Source organism: Jaculus jaculus, chromosome 17 (assembly GCF_020740685.1).
Source record: "Jaculus jaculus isolate mJacJac1 chromosome 17, mJacJac1.mat.Y.cur, whole genome shotgun sequence".
Classification (NCBI taxonomy): Eukaryota; Metazoa; Chordata; class Mammalia; order Rodentia; family Dipodidae; genus Jaculus; species Jaculus jaculus.
This window is the reverse complement of record NC_059118.1, coordinates 3,360,250-3,382,501: the sequence shown is the minus strand read 5'-3', so window position 1 is coordinate 3,382,501 and position 22,252 is coordinate 3,360,250. Positions and strand designations below refer to the sequence as shown.

Here is a 22,252-nt window from a genome sequence, read left to right as displayed (position 1 = left end):
AACCGGGTGGTATGTTTTTGTAAAGGAAATGAGGAGATATTCTGTCAGCCCTCTGTTCATGTCCACAGGAGCCCTCACAGTGATCTTCATCTCCTCACCAGCAGCTCACTTGGATATTTTCTCATTCATTCACTATGTAGTCTCAGGATGGCCTCCTGAGTGCTGCGATTAAAGGCATGTACCCCTATACTCGGCTTCTCTTTCATATATATATGTTAATTATTTGTGAGAGAGAGAGGAGGAGAGAGAAAGAGAGAATTGGCATGCCAGGGCCTCCAGCCACTGCAAACGAAATCCAGATGCATGCGCCCCCTTGTGCATCTGGCTTATGTGGGTCCTGGAAAATCAAGCCAGGATCCTTTAGCTTTGCAGGCAAATGCCTTAGCAGCCAATCCATCCCTCCCCCCACCTCCAGTCCCTGCTTCTCTTTCTTTTACAAAGAATGTGATTCACCAGATTGCCTACCTGATTCCTTGAAGCTTGAAACAGTTTGCTCTGTCTTCACCCGTCTCTGCGGAAGCATAAAGATGTGCTTCTACACTAAGCAGTCCTGCTTCCCCGTTCCCTGCCAGGTAGTCTCATGTCGCAAAGTGAGCGAGGGAGAAAGGACAGCAGGTGCAAGGTGCACCTTGGAGTATCCGCCTGCCTTCCAGAAGATTCCTAGCCCCTTCCCTTTCCTCCTCCAGCCAAACCTCACCTCTTGTGTATCTTTCTAAGATATTCCGCATGTGTGTATGCACACGTGTGTATCTTCTTTGTCCAAGTGGGGACTCCAGCACACTCGACTCTGCCTTCCCTACTCAGCCATCCATTGCGGTGGCCTTCCTTCAGCACGCATTCGTGACCTGTTACTCATATCCCAAAGCCACTGGATTTAATTAATTCCCACTTGGTAGACGTGGAGGTTGCTTCCAGAATTCTGCAGGAGTATCCTGCAGAGCTGGGGGAACCATGGTCCCACACATGTCAGCCAGTGTGTGTCGAACATACATGTGGCACTGCCTGGCATCAGGCTGGCTTTTGTGTCAGAGAGGTCATCTTTGGCGTGCCATTCAGGTAGCAGGGGCGTTGTGGATGCAACTGTGTAAGTTACTTTTCTAATCACTGTGACAAAATACCTGGCAAAAGCAACTTAAGGAAAGGAATTGTTTTTCTGGCTCACAGTTTGAGGGCACAGTCCATCCTGGTGGGAATGGCCGTGGGGACATGAGGTGGCTGGCTGGCTGGCCCCATTGTGACTGTAGTCAGGAAACAAGGAGAGATGAATGCTGCTGCTCAGCTCACTTCATCCTTCAAAAAAATTTTATTTCTTAATTTATTAGCAAGGAGAGAGAAAGAAAGCGACAGAGAGAAAGAGAGCGGGAATGAATGGATGCACCAGGGCCTGACAGCCATTGCAAACAAACTCCAGATGTGTGCACCAGTTTGTGCCTCTGGCTTTACTTGGGTACTGGGAATTGAATCTGGGTCATTAGGCTTTGCAGGCAAGTGCCTTAACCATTGAGCCCCACTTCCTCCTTTTTTGTTGAGTCTGGGACCTTCAGTTTGTGGGATGGGACCTCCCACATTCAGGGTGGGTCTTCGTTGCACTGTTAACCCCTCTGGAAACACTCTTACTCCTGCTCAGAGGTGTGTCTCTGAGGTGGCTCTAAAGCAGTCCAGTAGCTCATGGAATCTTATTTTGTGCTTCTTCCTGTATGTGCTGGTTGGCCATCTTTTTTTTTTTTTTAACATTTTATTTGTTTATTTGCAAGGGGGGGAGAGGGAAAGAGGTAGAGGGAGAGAGAGAGGGGGGAAGAGAGACAGAGAGAGAGAATAAGCACACCAAGACCTCTTGCCACTGCAAACAAATTCCAGATGCATGCACCACTTGGTGTTTCTTGCTCTCTGTGGGTACTGGGGAATCGAACCTGGGTCGTTAGGCATTGCAAACAAGCACCTTAACCTCAAAACCATCTCTTCAGCCCTGGCTGACCATCTTTTAGTATTTCCTAGTGTCAAATTTTCCCCACTGATTAGAGTAGAATCCAGGACTTCATCCATGCTGGGCAAGTGCTTTTACCATGAGCTACACCCCTGGCCTGAAATGGTTGACTTTCCTGTGATGTGAGAGACTGCAACAAATACTGCCTCACAGTCTCCGTTTTTAGCTCAGAGTGGCTACCTGCACAGTTCTAAATGGGACACTTGTTCTTTATGCCTTTGCTTGATTGCAGAGGGGGCTTGTAGTCCTGCTTCAGGGCATCTCCGGGAGGCTTAAATGAGTTCCTGTCGAGTGCAAGCAGAGAGCTCAGGATATGGCTGGTATTTATCTGTTTCTTTCTTTGCACGTGTACGTGTGTGGCGAGTGGATGTATGAGAGCTTGCACGTGTGCAGGAACATAGGTATATATAGGCATATGTGTATGTGGAGGACAGAGGTTGATGGGTACTGGGGTCCGACCTCAGGTCTTCCTGCTACTTGGCAAGCGTGTCACTCTCTGATCATCTTTCCAGCTCTTAATTTACCTCTTGTTGCCACAGCCTGTTTATCCAGCTCTATCACCTGCTCACCTGTCTGTCTTCCTATCTATCTATCTATCTGCCTGCCTGTTTACCGACTTTCTGTCATTTGTCTGCCTACCCACCAATTTGTCTGTATATCCACCTTTCCCTATTAGTCCTTGAGGGAAGCCCTGGCCAAGGCTGCTGGGCTGCCGAGGCTCCAGGTGGGGCCTGGCTGCAGAGTGCTTTCAGATGTTCCCCTGAGGCCAGCGCCCTCTGCAGGCTCTCCCAGACTCCTGTCCTGGTTTCTTCCCTTCATGCTGCCTCTAGCTGGTACTCCTGGGCCACCTGCAGAGAGGTGTGTGGTGGCTTCCTTAGGACACTTGTTACTCCTCCAGAATTGGCCTTCTTTCCATGACTTTGTCCTCGCCTTGTCTTCCCTCACTCTTCCTCCCACAGGAGACTCCTTTGTCTTCTGTGTGTCCTGCTGGGAGCTACCTGTTCCCGGACAGGCTATTGGGAGTGGTGGGGTTAGGCCCCAGGCCTCCCTCCCCTTCCCCACCTCCTCCCTGCCTCTTTTCAAACCCCTCCTTCTCCACCTCTTCTCTCCTCTCTCTCCTTTTTCTTTTCTGAAAGTACGATCTTTCTATAACTAGCCCCACGCCATCATCATCGTGGTCTTCCTCCTCCTCCTCTTCTTTCTCCCTCTCCTTTTTCTCTGAACATAAGATCTCTCTTATGTTGTCTGGGTCATCCTCCTCCTCCTCCTGTTCTCTTTCTCTCTATCCTTTGTCTTTCTGAAGATGGGATCTCTCTATATATCGACCGTATCATTGCCCCCTTCTCCTCTTCTCTCCTGTTTCTTTTCTGAAGATAATCTCTCTTTTTCTTCCCCTCTCTCTCTCTCTGGAGTCCAGGCTATCTTCTTCTAGCTCACAGCCTCAGGAGTGCTGGGATGACAGTGTGGGTAAGCCACTGAACTTGACTTCTTCTCTTTTGATTCTTTGTCCATCAAGGAATAGGCTTGTGAGTGAAGCCAGGGCATCTTCTTGAGAAAACTCACAATCCTCTAAGCTCGGTCGCAGGCCCAGGCCATTTTCCATGGAATGGCAGCATGCCCTATCAGGACCGAGGGGCTAACTAAAGCGCTTACTTTGCTTAGTGTGACTTTATTTAAATTCAGATGGGCACACACGACTGACTGCGCGCATCTTAGGTCCATAGAAAGGCGCCGAGTCTCCATTAGACTGTCTCCTCAGACCTTCAACACATGACTGGTGCTTGAACAAGTTGTGGGTGTGTTCTGCGACTCTGCATCACTTGTGATGAGTATTTTCAAGACTGTTTTCATCATATTTGTCTAAATATTATTTTTTCCCATTGGTGATTTTGTGTACATGTTCATAGTGTAGTTTTGTCTTATTCCCCCAGTTTCCCTCTCCTAGCCCCTCACATTAGCTCTCTTCTTCCCCATTGACCCCCATCTCACTTTCACACCTTTTGTTTAACCCGCTGAGTACTTACGCTTTGCTTTGTGAACTCCTGCTCCCCCCCCCTTTTTTTTTTGGTTTTTTGAGGTAGGGTCTCACTCTAGCCCAGGCTGACCTGGAGTTCACTATGTAGTCTCAGGGTGGTCCCGAGCTCACGGCGATCCTCTTACCTCTGCCTCGTGGCAGGGAAGGCGTGGTGGTGGGAGCTTGAGGTAGCTGGTCGCACTGTATCCAGAGTCAGGAAGCAGAGAGTGGTGATGCTGCTGTTCAGCCAGCTCCCCTTTGACATGGTCCAGGACCCCAGCCCATGAGATGGTGATGCCCACACGTAAGGTGGGTCTTTCCACCTGAATCAGCCCAATCAAGGTAATCCTTCAGGCTCACCTGTTCTCATTTGTAGCGGTTTGAATTGATTGCCAGTGCGACAGAGCCCAGAATCAGTACAGACCATTACAGATGAGAACGGGTGAGATTGTGGACAAGGTCCCTTCTGCAATCACTCCTCAAAGTGCCCAGACTGCAGGAAGCCAGAGCCACACGTAGGCTGTCCCTAGTGTCCCATCTCTTCTGGTAGGGATTCACTTCTTGCTCTCAACATCGTGGTTTTCGGTTTATCTGTTCATGATATAATTTTTTTTTTTTTTCAGTGCCGAAAACATCCTTGCCATCTGTCTCTCAGCTTGTGGGTTTGAACTGCATGGCTCAGAGCTACTTTTAACAACAGTTTTCCCTTACGATTCCTTTTATTCCTATTGCTTCTTTTTCAGTTTTGGTGTGTGCATGTGCCGGTAGACTGGAGCAGGGGCAAGTGTGCGCTGGGAAACTCTCTCCCCATGATTGGCATTCAGCCACCCGGGTGAGGCTGCAACACCACCTAGTGGTCAGACGAGGCACATGCAACAGGAGGCTGCCTGCCTGCCTACCTGGCTGGAGCATTTTGGAAGGGGTGTCAGCAGTGGGGCGCATCTGGCCGTGAGGCAGGCAGGGAACTGTATTTATGTAGAATCTTTCCGCCCATCCTCTTGCCTTGTCTGTCAGCCTTTCTCCTGGGCTCACGCACTCAAGTTGCTGGAGCCAGTTCTGGAAGTCTGTCCTGTAGAGGGGTGTGTGGCTGAAGCCAGGGGACCTCATGTTTTCTTGCTCACACTCCTCATGAGGAGCTGTCCCGTAGGGCGGGCTTTACTCTGGCTCTGGGTGGTGGTGCGCCACACGTTCTTTAAATGGCAAGTACTTCTGTAGAGTCTGTCTGATCCCAGTGGCTCTGTGACATTTATTCCTTGTTCCTGGTCCTGGGTCTCCTTAGGAGCCACTGGGCTTCCATTTGGGTCTGCTCCACTCACCTGTCCTTTGGGAGTTTGGGCCAAAGGGGACTGTGGTTGTCAAGGGGTCTGTCCTTTCTCCTGGATGGAGAGGACACCCCCAGCCACACAAACACCCTCAAAGCCGCTGGCGGGACACGGAGAAGTCATGTCTGGTTTCACCTGGGACAGTTCCAGGAATGACATGCTACCTGGTCCGTAGGGAACCTCATGGAGGCACAGTGAGGGTGAGGAATGGAGGGAGGACTGTTACAGTACACACAGCCTGGATTCCAGAAGGTTCTGAAGTAACAAGCCTTGAATGACAGAGGTGTACAGGTGACCTTCAGAAAAAGGCTTCAGGGACAGCCAACTCTGAACCCTTCGCTTTTTCAGTCCTTGCAGGCTATAAACTTTGGGGAAGGGCAGCATTTGTGTGAGGAGGGGGTGCGGCAGGGCATGGCTCCGATGGCCTTGAACAGCGCTTGGCATGCCTGTGCAGAGGCAGAAAGCAAAGCATTTCAGGTCAACAAGCCAGGCACTCTCCACCACTACAGCCCAGAAACAGGACTGGGTCGTGGTGGAAACCGCAGGACGCGCAGAGAGCTGCCAGGCCTCGGGAACAGCTGCTGTGGGGGGCAGCAGCGTAGCCTTGCTGGCGGAGTCACACTGGCCTCCAGGCCCATATGTCTGTCTCCGGGGATCTGTGCAAGGGTCCCAGGGGAGCGGCACACAGTGCCCCTTCTGGTTGTTGGTTCGGATTTGCCTCACAGAGGTCAGCTCTATATCCACAGTTCATCCCCAGAACATTGATATGAGGGGTTTGGTGCACTCTCTGTTGGTCATCCTCACAATGTTAGACCATTTTCGTCACCCCCCCCCCAAAGAAACTGCCTACCCTTAGTTGTCCCCCCTAATCTGCCTGCAGGGGAGCTAAAACTTTGCTTTTAAATTTTTCAGAAACCTCTTATTTCTTCTGTACTGTCCTTTGTTGTTGTTTTTCCGAGGCAGGGTCTCACTGTAGCTCAGGCCGACCTGAAACTCACGGCGTAGTCCCAGGCTGACCTCCAGCTCACAGCGCGTGGGGGTGTGTGCGTGAACGCGACGAGGCCAGAGGATAAGCTTTGGTGCTGCTCCTCAGGTGCCCCATTCGTCTTTTTTTTTTTTTTTTTGTTATTTTCGAGGTAGGGTTTCACTCTAGTCCATCTAGCCCAGGCTGACCTGGAATTCACTATGTAGTCTCAAGGAGGCCTTGAACTCACAACGATCCTCCTACCTCTGCTGCCCGAGTGAGTGCTGGGACTAAAGGCGTGCGCCACCACGCCTGGCCTTCCATTCACCTTTTTGAGACATGGTCTCTCATTGGCCCAGAGAGAGCGTGCCCATTAGGCTGCCAGTGAGCTTTAGGGAACCCATCTCTACCTACTCAGTGCTGGGATTAAAGTGTATGCCACCACGTTTTGGCTGCAGTTTTCTTTTTTCAGTCACGTGTAGTATGTGTGTATGTATGGTGTTTGCACATATGTGGGCAGATGTGTACACCTCATGCCCACACATGCAGAGGCCATAGGAGAATCCTCTATTACTCATCTGCTGTTTGTTTTTTCAAGGTAGGGTCTCAGTGTAGCCCAGGATGACCTGGAACTCACTCTGTAGTCCGAGGCTGGCCTTGAACGCATGGCCATTCTCCTACCTCAGCCTTGGGAGTGCTGGGATTAAAGGTGCGCATCACCCCATGTGGCTCTGCTTATTTTCTTGAGATGGAGTCTCTCGCTGAACCTGGAGCTGCTGTTTACAGTCAGCCTGGCTGAGCAGTGGGTCTCCTGTCGCTGTCCTCCTGCCTCTGTCCCTTCCATGCCATTGCACACAGGATTGGGGTTACAGGCATGTGTGGCCATGCCCAGCTGCTTACATGGGTCTTGGGGAATCGAACTGAGGCCCTGACAGGCCCTCATGCTTGTGGAAGATGTTCTTGTCCGCTGAGCTATCTCCCCAAGGCCCCTGACAAGCTCAGTCCCACGCAGCGTGGCCTGGCAGAGCAGAGGGAAGGTCCCTGGAGCAGCCATTCCAGGGTACTCTGTGGACACTACCTGCCGCCGACCGTCCTGCAGAGCGGCTGCGGCACCTGAGAGACTTGAAACCCTCCCTTCCTGATGACTTCCCACCTGCTGGGCACCAGGCTGTCCTCTGGCTCTGTGACTTGTGTCCACGTGGGCGCTGACTGACGTGACACCTGGTCCCAGGAGTGTGGCTTTGTTCTGCGGATCTGTTTCGTCTGACGGCCCGTGGTTGGGTGTAGGGATCTTTTAATATCCACATGATCTCACTTGGTGTTTTGAAACTGTGGCCATTGTTCATCTATAAGCAGAATTTCCTGCCCAGAAAGTAATTTAGGCCAACAATAAAGCAGACAAAGGTGGAGGCACTGTGTTGACAGGCAGAGGCACCGTCCGGTGCAGTGGTTTCCCAAAGCCCAGTTCTATTAATAAGATAAAGCCTTCCAGGTTCGGCCCTGAGCTGCACTGGAGAGCATGCCTCTTGATGGTGATGGACTTGGACTTGCATTGTCCCAGCCAGAGCTCACACTGGGGAGGGGAGCACGGGGAAAGGGCGTGGGCCTCCATGCTGGCAGATGCCCAGGGTGTCTATTTTTATTTTTTAGCTAGGGTCTCATGTAGCTCAGGCTGGTCTTGAACTCATTTGTGGCCCAGGGTGATGTCCTTTAACTCCTGATCTCCACATCCCAAGTGCTAGAATTAAGGGCATGCACCTCCATACCTGGCTTGTGAGGTGTTCTAGGATCAAACTCAGCTTCATGCGTGGTAGGCAAGAACTGTTCGCAGACCCACACCTCCAGCCCTTCCCAGGCTGTTTTGAAAACTGGGAGTTTTACCAAAAACATCAGATCTAAGTGGTTTTGGACAACAGAAAGAGGTATGAGTGAAAAGAGCGACAGGAAGGACATCTGATGTCCTCTGGCCTCCTCGTGCTTGGAAGTTTGTCTGTACACACGCATGCTTACACCACACATGCACACGCAACATGACACATACTATATACACACATATGAAATTGTGAGCCATCTATAGAAGCCCTCTATTGGCCACAAGACCTATATCAAAGGGCATGCAATATTATTAAGAAACATAATACAATACAGGTAAGAAAATGCAGATTTTTTTAATTTTCACAATTTTTATTAACATTTTCTATAATTATAAAAAAGATCCCATGGTAATACCTCCCCCCACACTTTCCCCTTTGAAAAATGCAGATTTTTATGATAAATAAAACATAAAAGCAAGACCCTATGGTTGGGTGTCAGATTAACAGAACTTTTAAAAGTTTCCCAAGACCATGTAGTGAGAGAGTGAGGTCACAGTGACAGTGAAGAATTGCACTCTGCGGAACCCATGGGCATCGCTCTGACCTGAGTGTGTGGCTGACCATCAGGCCCTGGTCCGTGAAAAGCTCCACAGCATTGTTGCTCATGAAGCAGGAACGGTTTAAGGCTGGCTTTGGCCTGGGGCTTCCTGAGCAGGTGGTCCTGGAGAGGTTACTGCGGCTGGGATCTGAGGTCACCGGGCAACACGGCAGGCAGACGGCCCAGAGAGAGCAGAGCCTCGGATCAGGGAAAAGGGGTGTTGCCCTGAGTGTGAGGGTGTAACTGTGTGCATGTACACACACGTACACACATGCGCAGGTGCACATCTTTTGTCACGGTGCAAGGTGGACCAGCGTCCAAAGGGACAGGCTGGGGAGAGTGCACACACTGGCTGGCATGTGCCCAGGTCTGGTGGACTCAGTGTCTTGTCTCAGGGTCAGGGACACAGCGGGCACCTCCCTCAGCAGAGGGGCAGCCTGAGTCAAGTCTTCAGAGTTGCTGGCACTGCAATGCAAGTTTTTAGGTGCTCCTTTGTTTCTTTTTATTCTTTGTTTGCATGAGTGTATCTGTGTGTACATGTGCGTGCATGTGTGTGTGAAGGCGTGCATGCACGTGTGTGGGGTTTATAGGACAACCTTGGGTGTCACCTCCAGCAACTCTGTCCACCTCCTTTCAGACAGGGTCTCATTGGCCCGGAGCTCTCCAGTTAGGCTAGACTGGCTGACCAGTGGGCCCCAAGAGTCGCCCTGTGTCCTCTTCCCCAGCACGAAGGTCCCAGGCCTGCACCACCACGACTGTCCTGGACATGAACCTCAGGCCCTCTTGCTTTATAAAGACAAGCACTTTCCTGACCAAACCGTCTTCCTTAGCCCTTGATTCTTGGTTCTCTGCCTCTGATAAAAGAATGCGGATGGGGAAAGAGGATAGACGGGATCACACTCCGGAGTCAAGGAGAGCTGCCCTAGACCCTAGGTCGTATGAATGGAGCCCCCCCCCGTCACCCCCATTAAAAGTGAGTAACCGACGAAGAAGAGCAGGCTGGCGTGCTTGCTGAGAAAGGACTCTGTCCTGGTCCAGTTGGGGGAACATATGCCTGCTGGGTGCTGACAAAACCTGCGGCAGCACCTTCAGGTCCGTGGGCTCTTTGGCCCACGTCGTCACTGTGGACATGCTGTGGTCGCTCTTGGGGTGACACAGCCAAGAATGTAAACAAGGAGCACATGGCATGCCAGGCCATTTTTTTGGTGTGGGCCTGGTGTCTTGTTTTGTTTTCAAACTTTTCTCACTTTGGGGGGCTTTTTTTTTTCAGGAGGCTTATCCCCAGTGGCTCTGGTTTTGAAAGCACTTTCCCACACTACGAGGGTTTTCAGTGTCCCCAGGAAGCACCCGTCCCATGGTGTGCCAGGACACCAAGGAATTCCAGGAATCTCGTGCCACCCTCCACCCTGTTCTTAATGAAGAACACTGTTTTTGTTTGAATAAACTCCGCTCTATTTAGTTTTTACATAATCATATCAGCAAGCAATGGCATTTCTTCCTGCTTTTTTATGTTTCTTCTTTTTCTTTTGAGACAAAATCTCATTACATAGCCCAGGCTTGTGATCTTCCTGCCTCAACCCTCCAAATGCTTGGATTACAGGACTATACCACCATGCCTAGCTAACTCTGTCACTTTTCACCAAATATTATAAACAGTTCGGATGCTCCTCAGAGCCACTCCTGTCTCCACATGATTTGAAAAAATAACCTGCTAGGGAATGTAATCCAAGTTTTTACAAATTTCTTTTTTTTTTTTAAAGAATACATTTAAGATTTTTATTTTTATTTATTTATTAGAGACAGAGAGAGGGAGGGAGAATGGGCATGCCAGGGCCTCTAGCCACTGCAAACAAACTCCAGACACATGTCCCACCATATGCATGTGGTTTGTTTACGTGAGACCTGGAGAATTAAACCTGGGTCTTTAGGCTTCATAGGCCTGCGCTTCAACTGCTAAGCCATCTCTCCAGCCCAAGTTTTTTACAAATTTCTTTAGAATCTTAGCTTAGCATCTATTTTGTAAATATTTTTTTATTTATTATTTATTTGCAAAGAGAGAGAGAGAATGGACGCATCAGGGTCTCCTGCCGCTGAAACTGAACTGCAGTCACAGGCGCACTCTGTGCATCTGGCTTTATGAGGGTGCTGGGGAAGCCAGCCTGGGCCACCAGGCTCTGCAAACAAGCACCTTTAACCACTTCTCCAGCCCAGAATATTTTAAAAAATATTTTTGTTTATTTTTTGAGAGAGAATGAGCATACCAGGACCTCTTGCTACTGCAAATGAACTTCCCACAGACATGCACACACAGGGCTTGGAGCCTTCCTGAGAGCTGGACATAGCAGAGGAGGTTCCTGGAGGACTGCACCCCCACACACAGGGCACGGGAGCGCTGCACCGCCTCCCTGCAGACTCACCCTGCGGGTCCCTTCCTCTGCACCCTTTGTTTGTGGAGGGAAGTGTGCCTGTGAGTTCTGTGAGTCATTCAAGCAAATTAACTGAACCCGGGAAGGGTGTGTGGAAACCCAGATTCATAGCCCTTGTCCCAAGCACAGGCGATGCACCCAGGGCTGAGTAGTGGTGTCTGGAACTGGGGGACATGTTGTAGGGAGAGGGGCAAGCCCTCAGCTTATGGGATCTGCCACTATCCAGATGTTATAGCTGAACTGAATCCGGGGACCCCTAGCTAGTGTTGGCCTTGCCCATTAGCTTGCTGGGTGAAGGGGGAGAAATCCCTGTGCCACAGAAGTGCTGCCTGAGAGTCAGATCCAAACAGTGGAACCGTGTATCCTCAGAGTCACCATTAGCTTTGATTTCAAACGGTCCATCAGAGCAAGGGTGACTGACTGTTCAATCAAGGACACTTAAGAAAAACAAACAAACAAACAGCTTCATTGAGGTATTATTTACACACCATAACGTCTACCCATTGTGAGTATAGAATTCAGTGATTTTTTTTTGGGGGGGGTCAGTTTATGGAGTTGTGCTGTTGTTAATGTGGCCGAAGATTTCATTTCCACTGGCAGTATGTACTTTGTCATACGTCTGCAGTTCCTCGTATTGCTTGTTAGTTTCATCATGGCCATTCGATTAGGGAATGCTGGCGTTTCACAGGCGCCTGTAGACAGGCTGCTGCTGGTCTTTTTGTTTTGTTTTGTTTTTTGAAGTAAGGTCTTGCTTTAGCCCAAGGTGACCTGGAATTCACTCTGTAATCTCAGGGTGGCCTCAAACTCACTACAATCCTCCTACCTCTGTCTAGGGATGCTTTCTAAAGTTCTGTTAAAGTACACAAAACATTGGTCGCAGAACCTTTTCAAAGCAGATTTAGTGGGAGCCATTGATGCACTCTAAACACATCAGTCACCTTCTTCCTCCCCAAAGGGAAGCCTCCTTCCCTTAGAATCCCTGTCGTTTCTCCTTATCCTCCCACGACCCTCATCTGCTCTCTGTCTCAGTGAGTTAACTTACCCTGGATAGCTCATAGAAATGGATTCAGACAATGTGTGGTCTTTGTGGCTGGCTCCTTCCAGTGAGCATGTTTTGTGTGTGTTTTGTGATTCCGTTCATGTTGCAGCTTGTATCAGCACCATATTCTCTTTAAAATTATTTTTATTTATTTATTTGCAAGTAGAGGTAGAGAGGGGAGAAAGAACATGAACGGGCACACCAGGGCCTCCAGCCACCGCAAACAAACTCCAGATGCATGCGCCACTTTGCATCTGGCTTTACGTGAGTACTGGGGAATCGAACCTGGGTTTTTAGGCCTTGTAGGCAAGTGCCTTAACTTCTGAGCCATCTCTCCATTCTTTTTTATGGCTGAAAATTTTCCCATGGTTTGGGAGTACCATCTTTCCTTCAGCAGTTCATGAGGCCGCAGAAGTTTGAGTTTCTTCTTTCATTTGGCGTGAATCTTGGGGCTGCGTTTGTTTACAGTGTCTCTTAGCAACTGGTTTCAGTGTGTGTGTGTGTGTGTGTGTGTGTGTGTGTACCACCAGGGGTAGAATTGCTGGGATGTGTGGCAGCTCTCACTTACTGAGAACCTTGTTAGACACCTGTGCTGATGGCAGAGGGTGGCATTAACAATTGGGCTGGAGTGACAGGCCTGATCACACTGGCCTGGGCAAACCGAGGGGCAGGAGGGCATTCTGGCCCAGCCCAACAGCTGTCTTTTCTGGTGTTAGTCACTGTCTGATGGCAGATTGGATTTTTCCTTCGTGTGTGTCTGAACACCACGGGCATGTCATGTTTTATTTATGTGTGTGTGTGTGTGTGTGTGTGTGTGTGTGTGTGTGTGTGTGTGCGCAGGCATGTGCAGGCCTCACTGCATGAGTGGAGGTCAGAGGACAACTGTTAGGTTAGTCTTCTGTCCCTCCGTCCACCCTGTCCGAGGCAGGGATTATCCTTCTGAAGTCTGTTGTTTTGCTCTTCCTTGCTGCGCCTGCCACCAGCTTCCTGAAAATTCTCCTGTTTCTGCCTCCCATCTGCCATCGCACTGCATACTGGGGTGACAGAAGCCCCCCACACGGCCCTTTACATGGGCTCTGGGTGCCGAACCCGGGTGCTCTAGCTGGGTGCTGAACACCTTACCCAGCAGGACATATTTCTATTCCACATGCCTGTAATTTTTTAAAATGTTATATTTATTTACTTATTATTTGAGAGGAGAGAGAGAGAGGAACTTCTTGTAAACATTTCAGGTTTTGTGCTAAGGCCTCTTTTGCCAGCTTTTCATCACCACCACCGTGCGTTCGCTATCTTTCATGTGGGTAAAAAGTCACGCAGGCGAGTGTGGCACCACCAGCTGTTGGTGTCATTGCGTGGGCATCACAGTGCCCCATACAAACTAAGGCGGCCGTGACGTCACGGGCCTGGGACCATCTGCTCTGTGGGTTTCCGTGCACACCCGTGAGAGCCACGCTTCCAAGAAGCCTGGGCATTGCTCTGGGCGTTTTGAAGTCGCCATGGCAGGCTCCCTCCTTCCTCCGGGTGTCCTTCTTGCTTGCTCTTGTTGCACAACAGACCTGCATGCCCAAGTGAACTTTGCCACATTCAGTTGCCCAAGACTGCCCTTTAGCCTCGCATCGGAGACCACGTTTCTCAATGTGACTGAGTGAGTGGGCTGGCTGTCTCGGCTCAGCTGCTCAGCTGAGGTATGTACTGTGGGAACTTGTGTGTACCTCTGTGTGTGTGTGTGTGTGTGTGTGTGTGTGTGTGTTTGTGTGTGTGCATGAGGGGGTAGGAGTGACTGATGAGGTGTCAATCCACTATTGACATTGGTGTAGGCATATCTGAGCCATTAGTCCTTTTTTCTTTCTTTTTCTTCATCTTGCTTTCTTCTTTGGCTTTTCAAGGAGGGTCTCACTCTAGCTCAGGCTGACCTGGAGTCTCAGGGTAGCCTTAAACTCACAGTGATCCTCTTACCTCTGCCTCCTGAGTGCTGGGATTAAAGGCGTGGGCCACCCTACCCGGCTGGTCCTTTTCTTATATAGAGCTCTTCTTCCAGTGCTCATTAAAGCCACAGCCACTCCAGAGAATTCCTGAGTCATGTTGTCTCTGCCTCTAGGCTTAGCTTGGTTGATCTTTTCTTTCTGACTTGCTGGCCAGCCTGTCTGCTCGCCTCTCCCTATTTTTTTAAAGCCGCCCCTTGCTGCCCACAGGCAGTGCTCCCCTCTTCAATGGGGAGCCCCAGGCATTGAAGAGCTGAGTGTGTCAGGTCCAGCTGCTGGGTTAAGGTAGGAAAAGGGGTTGGGGACTGTGCTGGGCAGGTGGGGCCTGAGTCAGTACCCTGAGGCTCTGGAGCCTTGCTTTCCCCTCTTGTCTGTCAGCAGCTTGTGATCCTGGCTTGTCAGAAGTGTTTCCAAGCCTCACATGCCCTCCTGCCCTTTTCTGAGAGCAAGTGAGCCATCTTTACTGGGCAGCGTGGCACAAGCCCAGCAAAGCTGTGCTGAGGTTTCCTGGTTGGCAGGCTGGGTTCTGGAAGCTGCTGGAACCGTCGGGTCTGGAGACCCCTGCCTGGTGGTGCTGAGGGGATGTGTGGAGCAGGTGCAGGTTGAGGTACTGGTTTGCTGTGGGACGTTATAGACCCACCCTCACCTCATGGTCTCTCCCACTGCAGTCAGTGGGGTTTTCTCTGGGAGTCCCTGGAATCTGTGAAGTCGCGACTTCTGTGGTGTGGAAGGCAAACACAAATGGCCTAGTGTGGTGAAGCAGGTCTGTGTGCCAGCACTTAGGAGGTAGAGGCATAAAGGTTGTGTGTTCCAGGCTAGCCTGGGCTGCATACAAAAGCCTGTCTCAACACAGGAAACTAAATTATTAAGACTGAGCTCTGGACTAGGGAGATGCCTCACAGAGTAAGGCACTTGCTGTGGAAGCATGAGAACCTGAATCCAGAACTCTGGTGCCCATGTAAAGTGCTGGCTGTGGTGATGTGTACTGGAATCCCCACACGGGGGAGGTGGAGCGGGACAATCCCTGGGACTTGCTGGCTAGCTGGTCTAGCCCAGTCATGGAGCTCCAGGATCAGCAAGAGACCCTGTCTCAAACTGTAATGTGGAGAGCGACTGAGGAAGACCCTTCTGGTCTCCATATGCAGGTGCACACATGTACTGACACACATACACACTTGAGTTCCCTGAAGATGTTCAGGCAAGTGTAAACTGCACGACCCCGTGACAGAAATGTTCTAGGTCACTTGTCAGATGCCAGTGACAAAGCACCATTGTGTCTCCTGCACCAGTGTGCCTTGTGTGCATATTTGAGACTGCGCCATTTAGTCCTTATGATGTCAAGAAATGGAATCATGTCCAAGCGTGTACAGATATTCTGGAAGTGGCAGAATACGTGAGGATTCTTTCAAGGCCTTGACACTTGGCTGTGGCTTGCGGTCACTGCAAGGGGGATGGATCAGGTGACAGGGCGGCCACCTCCAGCCAGCACTTCTAGGACTTGGACCTCTGCAAGTAAAGAAACTGCATCACGGGGCTGGAGAGATGGCTTAGCGGTTAAGGCACTTGCCTGCAAATCTTAAGGACCCAGGCTCAATTCCCCAGGACCCACATAAGCCATATGTACAAGGTGGCACATGCACTTGGAGTTAGTTCGCAGTGGCTAGGGGCCCTGGTGCACCCATTCTCTTTCTTTCTCTCCCTCTCTCTCTCTCTGCCTATTTCTCATAAATACATAAACATAAATAGCAACTGTCTCAGGTTCATAGGTGGGGAGGCGGTCACGGGGTGTAGTAGGCAGGACAAGGTTGGAGTCCTTTTCTCCTCCCCGTCACTACTCACCACCGACCAGCAGGGGGCAGCATGGTGCTAGCGGCCTCTTGGTTCCTCTTCCTCTCCCATCTCTGCTCCCTCTGTCTTGGCCAGTGTTTTTTCTCACTAACCATTCTCTTCCTCCTTCTCCTGTCCTTGTTTTCTCCTTCCCCTCTCCCTGTTTTTTCCCACGTCTGCAGAATGGCCCTTGGCACCATCCAGGGCAGCTACTGCTCAGAGCAATTAAGTGTTCTGCAGCAGCCAGGAGCCAAGACCCCGAGAACCTCACGTCTGATGCCTGGTGTTTAGCTTTGAGCAGTAATTGAGAGTGATGGCCTCCTCTGTAAGAAAGCACTGTCTCAGGCATCTGATGGGTCACCTTGGCACACTGTAGATCCCCAGGTGGAGTCCTCAGGGTATGGATCTGGCCTGAGGCAGTGTAGTGAACAGAGCAGGGAGTGCTGTCTGTACAGCCCTGACCCCCAGGGTGCCCAGCTGCTCCAGCACCCCACGCCACTCACATCCCCACTGGCAGGTCTGGAGGAAGCTCTGGTCTTGGAAAGAGGGTCCCTCTAAACAGAATGTCTTGAAGAAAACCTGGGAGGGGGGCTACATTTCTGCTCCCAAGCTGGTGCCTTGAGAGTGGTGGGCATTGGCTTGGCATTTGCCAAGGACTTCCACTTCCCTTTGGTGAGTTCTTCCTGCCTGGACAAAGTCGCAGGGTTAGGGTTAGGGTGATGCCAGGAGGGACATGAAACGATCTCGTCACTAGGTGGCTGTACCTTGTCCGTCCTGGCTCAGCAGGGTTGGACAGGTGAGGCTCACACCCTCACTGCCTTGTGTTCCTTATGTCCCATCCTGGCAAGTTCCTAAGGACTGGATTGGATGTGGGGGTGAGTGGTTCCTGGCCTGTTATTCTGAGGGGCTCCTGACTAGTGGAGAGGAAACACGGAGCACTGTCATGTTACCACATGTACTGAGTACCGTGGGAGACTGACATGTTATCACATTGAGGGGAAGTGAGAACAAGCCAGCCAGGGCCTCTAGCCACTACAAATGAACTCCAGACACATGCACCACTTTGTGCATCTGACGTTACGTGGGTACTGGGAAATTGAACCTGAGCCTACAGGCTTTATAAGCAAGCGCTTTTTACCCACTGAGCCATCTCCCCTTGGGAACTCTTGATGACTCTTTATGTTACATTTACCCAACCTTGGACTCTGATGTGTTTTTTGTTTTTTCATTTTCCCATGAGGCATATAGGTATCCATTTCTAGAGTCCCCCTGAGTCTCTGGTCCTGTGGCCAAGGTCAAGGTCAGTGAGCTCCTGAGCTGCCCCCACAGGCCCCTCCTCTGCCCTAACTCTGGAGGCCTTGAAGGTAACAGAAAACTCGCTGACCTTTCTATGGCTGGCCACGTTGCCTAAGGATCAAACATGCAGGCTTTTGAAAAGCACTTTGGCCCAGCCTCAGCAGCTTTATCTCACCAGCGTCACCTGCTTCAAGGAAAGTGATATCCCTTGGGCCCGGGACTCACGCTCTAAGTAGCTTGACCTTCAGCCCCAGAAACACGGAGGGACCATCGTGCCTCAGCGGCTGAGTGGCTGCCAGCATGGCCTCAAGTGATGTGCTATTCTTAGGAGGGAGTTTTCTTCCCTAGACTCAGTCCCCTACTCCGCCATCACTCAGTAAGGAGACACCAGAGGATGCCAGCCTGTCGTGTGGGTGTGCCGTGTGGGCATGTGTTGGTCCCTTGCCTACCCTCCCGAGGACAGACTGGCGCTGCCTTTTTGGAGTCGCTGTGGAATGCTGGCCTGCTATGTCATATCTGTGTGCAGCCAAGAGACGCCGCCGGCTCGAAGCAGCTCTGTGACCTGCACCCCTCTGTCGGGTAGCGGCTCACTTTCTTCTTCCACTCAGTTTGGGGCTCTAGCCTGGGAAAGGTAGCACCCACATTCTGGACAGGTCTTCCCTCCTCAGTGAAAGTTCTCTGGAAGTGTTCTCACAGACAGGCCCAGAGGTGTGTTCCCATGGAGATGATAAAATCTGTTGGCCCAGTGTGGTGGGGTGTATACCTTGAAGCCCAGTGCTTGGGAGGCAGAGGTAGGAGGATCGCCATGAGTTCAAGGCCAGCCTGAGGCCACCCCGAGACTACATAGTGAATTCCAGATCATCCCATCAACACCCTACGTAGAAAAACCAATCCCCCCCCAAAAAAATTCAGTCAAACTGAGGAAAATTAATCACAACGGATGGTGAGCTTTCTCATACAAGGCCACTAAAGCGGCCCCTCCCCCACCCTTTTAAATTAAGCACTATGCGTGACAACTTGACAGGCCCAATCAGGACACAGGCTGGCCTGACTCACTGATCAGCGGGGCAGTAGAGAAGGAGGTGAGGTAATGCTGATGGATTTCTGACATCAGCCTGTTTCCCAGAAGGTCCTGAGACCTGTGATGGTAAGCAGCCTCGGGAGCCCCGGGGCTCATCCCAGTGCTAAGGAAAAGGTTAGCATTAGACAAGGAGGACATCCAGGATTTCATTTTAAAGTTGTTTTGTTATTAATTTGTAAAGAGAGAGAGAGAGTGGGAATGTGTGTACCAGGCCCCAGTGCCACTGCAGACAAACTCCATTTTGTGCATGTGGCTTTATGTGGGTTCTGGGGAATGGAACCCAGGCCTTCCAGCTTTACAAGCAGGTGCCTCTAACTACTGGGCCATCTCTCCAGCTGACATTCAGGATTTTATTTGGCACTTTAGGGCCGCCACTCAGTCCTAGAGGGGATCTGCAGCAGAACATAGGGGCTTCTCTGCCTAACTTGGGAAACACCACGGCAAACAGCCTGGCATCCCGCAGCCAGCACAAGCAGACCAGGCCTGCTGTGGCCCTCTGCAAAGGGCTGTAGGACATTCGTGTCCTTCCCTAGCATGGGGCCACAGCCCACACTCTTCCAGACATGATTTCTCCTTTCTTCTCATTTCTCACCAGCACCTAAACTCCATCCACAATGATCAGAACAGGTCCATGGTGAGCCATGGCACCCTCTTCTCACCATGAGGTCACAGAGCTCGCCTCTGGGTGAGGCCTCCTAGCCACAGCGAGGCCACCGTCTCCATGTGTTTCATCACTCTGCTTCCTAACTCCTGTCTCCAGTGCCTTCCCGCCATGGCAAGCTGTGTCCCCTTAAGCCATGAGTCAAAATAAACCCACCCTTAAGTTGCTTCTTGTCAAGGATTTGGTTAGATAAACAAGAAAAGTAATGAATGCACCACCCCTGGCTTCACCATGCCCCCACTTGAGCTTAGTGAGCGGAGGACAGCTGTGTGTGGAAGATGCTTCTTTAGCAAGACGAGTCAAGCTACTACGGCACACAGAAGAAGAGACTTAGTGAGCATAGGAGTAGGTTTCTGACAAACTGCTGTGTGGAGGGTGAGGAGATGACCTGGCGGTTAAAGGCGCTGGCATGTAAGGCCTGATCGCCTGGGTTTGATTCCTGGGTGCCCATGTAAAGCCAGACTCACAAAGTGGCATATGTGTCTGGAGTTCATTTGCAGTGGCAGGAGGCCCTGGAGTGCCCATTTCTCTCTCCTTGTTTTCTTTCTTCCCTTTCTCCCCCTCAAATCAAAAATATATTTTTTTAATTGCTGTATGATCCAGATACAAAGTGCCCTTGACATTCATGATCTCACAGTGGCTGATGCTACCTACACAAGATCTGCTTAATAGGAGGAAAAAATGATGACCTCAAAATAGAAGAGGGGCCAATTAGAAGAATGGATTCAATGGAGGGGGCGGGCTGGAGGAGGGGAAGACGGAGGGCAATGGGGTTACAATCCTGGTATAGTGTTTATATTTATGGAAGAATGGCTTTAAATGCTGTGTGAATATAGGAAGGGCCAGAGAAATTAATTTTGCTTAAAGTGGTCAAGGCCCCAGCATGTCAGGGGAAAGGCAGGCTTCCAACCGTGCCTGGAAGGACCCACCCTACTGGTGTGTTTGGACCCATACGAAAGGGAGCACCCCAGGACCACGAGGTTGTCCCCCCCTCCTGTGTCTTCCAGCCCTTGGTTGGATGGATAGATGGAAGGAAAGGACTGTGGATGAGTAAATTAAATGCAGGCCAGCTTCCAGGTGGTGGGATGTCTTACATGGCAAGGGAGCACCAGGGAGCATTTGGGCACAGTGGTTAAAGGGGAACTGGTTGTCTCGTGTGGAGTGCTTGGGAGAACGGCTGCAGAGCAGGTTGGATGCAGGACTTGGAGGATGAAGGCTTGAGAATTCAGGTTTTTTACTCAGATAATGGCACTCAACGCAGGAACAGTCACAGTGGGCGGGCCTGGCAGTAAGTATGCATGGCTCTACGTTAAAAGCCTGGGGTTCATGGGCTCATGCTAATGACACATGTTTATAAAGTACAGCATTGCAGTTCAGTGATGTGTTCAGTATGTAATATCAGATTGGGGTAATTGCTTTATTCATCAAAAGTGTACTATTTGTTTCATTGTGTTGGAAAGCATAGAAAGTTAGAAGTCATGCTTCCTGGGGCTGGGGACATAGCTCAGTGGGTTAGAGCGCTTGCTGCATAAGCATAAGGACCGGAGTTCCATCCCTAGCGTCCACATTTATCTGTGACACAGTGCTGAGGGGAGTGGAGACAGGAGGGTCACTGGGGCTGTCCGGTCACTCCATCTAGCTGAAAAGCCGTGAGCTCAAGTTTCAGTGACCGACTCTTGTCTCAGGAAGACGGAGGAGGACCTGGAAGCCCTGTGGCTGCACGCGAGCTCAAGGGCCGTGAGTAGCTGCACGTACTCATGCAGATACCACACAGACGCACACGTACACAAAAAGCTGTTTCCTATCCAGCCCTTAGGCCACTCACCGTCCTCTCTCTACCTCACTCCTGCCCCCATCGTTCTAAGTCTTGAGAGTAGAATTTAAGTTGGAAAAGATACCTGATGTGATCGTGCCTGGCTTCTCCATGCTACAGATGAGCGGCTGGTGACGAGCCACCAGTTGAGCTCCCGTTGGGGCTGGGGTCACACTCCTTGGTCTTCCTCTCTCTAGACGTGTGCAACAGTACCAACCTCCCGGAAGTCGAGATCATCAGTCTCCTGGAGGAGCAGCTGCCCCACTACAAGCTAAGAGCCGACACCATCTACGGCTATGATCACGACGACTGGCTGCACACGCCGCTCGTTTCTCCAGACGCCAGCATCGACCTCACCACCGAGCAAATTGAAGAGACTCTGAAATACTTCCGTAAGTTGCTCATTTCCTAGGGCTGGGAAGGGGGCTGGGGGCTGCAGCAGCGGAGTGACCCGTCGCTTCCTGGCCATGGCCTCGGGAGATCTGCTGCCGGTCATGGTGACCTGTGTCTGCCATCCGAGGAAGGGCAGCCAAAGAGATGCGGGCGTAAATGTTGGCCACGTAAAGGCTCTCATTTGTTCCAAATGAATAGTTGGGACCAAGGAGTCTCGGGTCTCGGTTAACCAACTTTCTTTTAGGCACAGGAAAAAACCTCAAGATGCTCTTACTTCCCTTCTTTCCAAAGTACCTTGGGAGTCCTCCGGGACTCCGCCTACCGGAAGTTAGCCTGTAAAACCAAAAGCTGGCCTGGGAGGTGGCTCAGCAGGCAAGAACACTTGCTGAGCAACCTTGAGGGCGGATTCACCCTGAGATCAATCCCCAGATAATCAGCTGGGCCAAACAGCTGGGTGTGGCCATGCATACCTGCAGTCCCGTCCTGTGTGGGTCAGAGACTGAGAATCCTTGGGGCTCACTGGTCAGCTAGTCGGACTGAAAACTGCGACTCCCATTCATTCACAGAGAGACCCGTCAAGGGAACATGTGCCTGAGCCACAGAGGAGGAGACCCCACTTCTCTGGTCTCTGCATGCGCGCCCACACATACGCCAGGCCACACCACACCACACATGCTACACACATGCAGACGCCAGTCCAAACGAGCCACAGGCCACTCATTTGTGTGGGTAGACCCAGCAAGGCATGTACGAGGGGTGACACGTGTGAACGCTCACTTCGCTGGTATCAGAAGAGTCATAGTGTTGTGGTACCAGCCAGCTATGCCAAGGTGTGGCAGTATACTCGGGGATGGCCAAGGTGTGGCACTGGGCACTGCAGATGAGGGCAGTGATCTTAAGTTAATATTTAATGTTGTCACTGATGCCTATACAAGAGGCACCTTTCCTGCCCTTCCATTTTGTACTGTTGGGGTTTGAACCAAGAGTCTTGCGCATGCTAGACAAGCGCTCTACCACTTAGCTATATCCTCAGCCCTT

General features: G+C 51.0%; 1 protein-coding gene across 8 annotated transcripts in view; it reads left to right on the top strand.

Moving 5' to 3' along the window:
- Positions 1 to 22,252, top strand: part of Trak1 (trafficking kinesin protein 1) — a 127,720-nt gene that overhangs the window by 7,505 nt on the left and 97,963 nt on the right. For 7 of the 8 annotated variants that reach the window (XM_045136710.1, XM_045136702.1, XM_045136705.1 and 4 more), the window contains exon 2: positions 21,019 to 21,213. Coding sequence is in view for 5 of the 8 variants with exons in the window: in XM_045136702.1 (XP_044992637.1) it covers positions 21,019 to 21,213 (195 nt within the window). In the remaining 3 variants the exon portion in view is untranslated. Of the gene's footprint in view, positions 1 to 13,830; positions 13,847 to 21,018; positions 21,214 to 22,252 lie in introns of those variants that run through there. The other variant, XM_045136709.1, reaches the window with a different exon arrangement.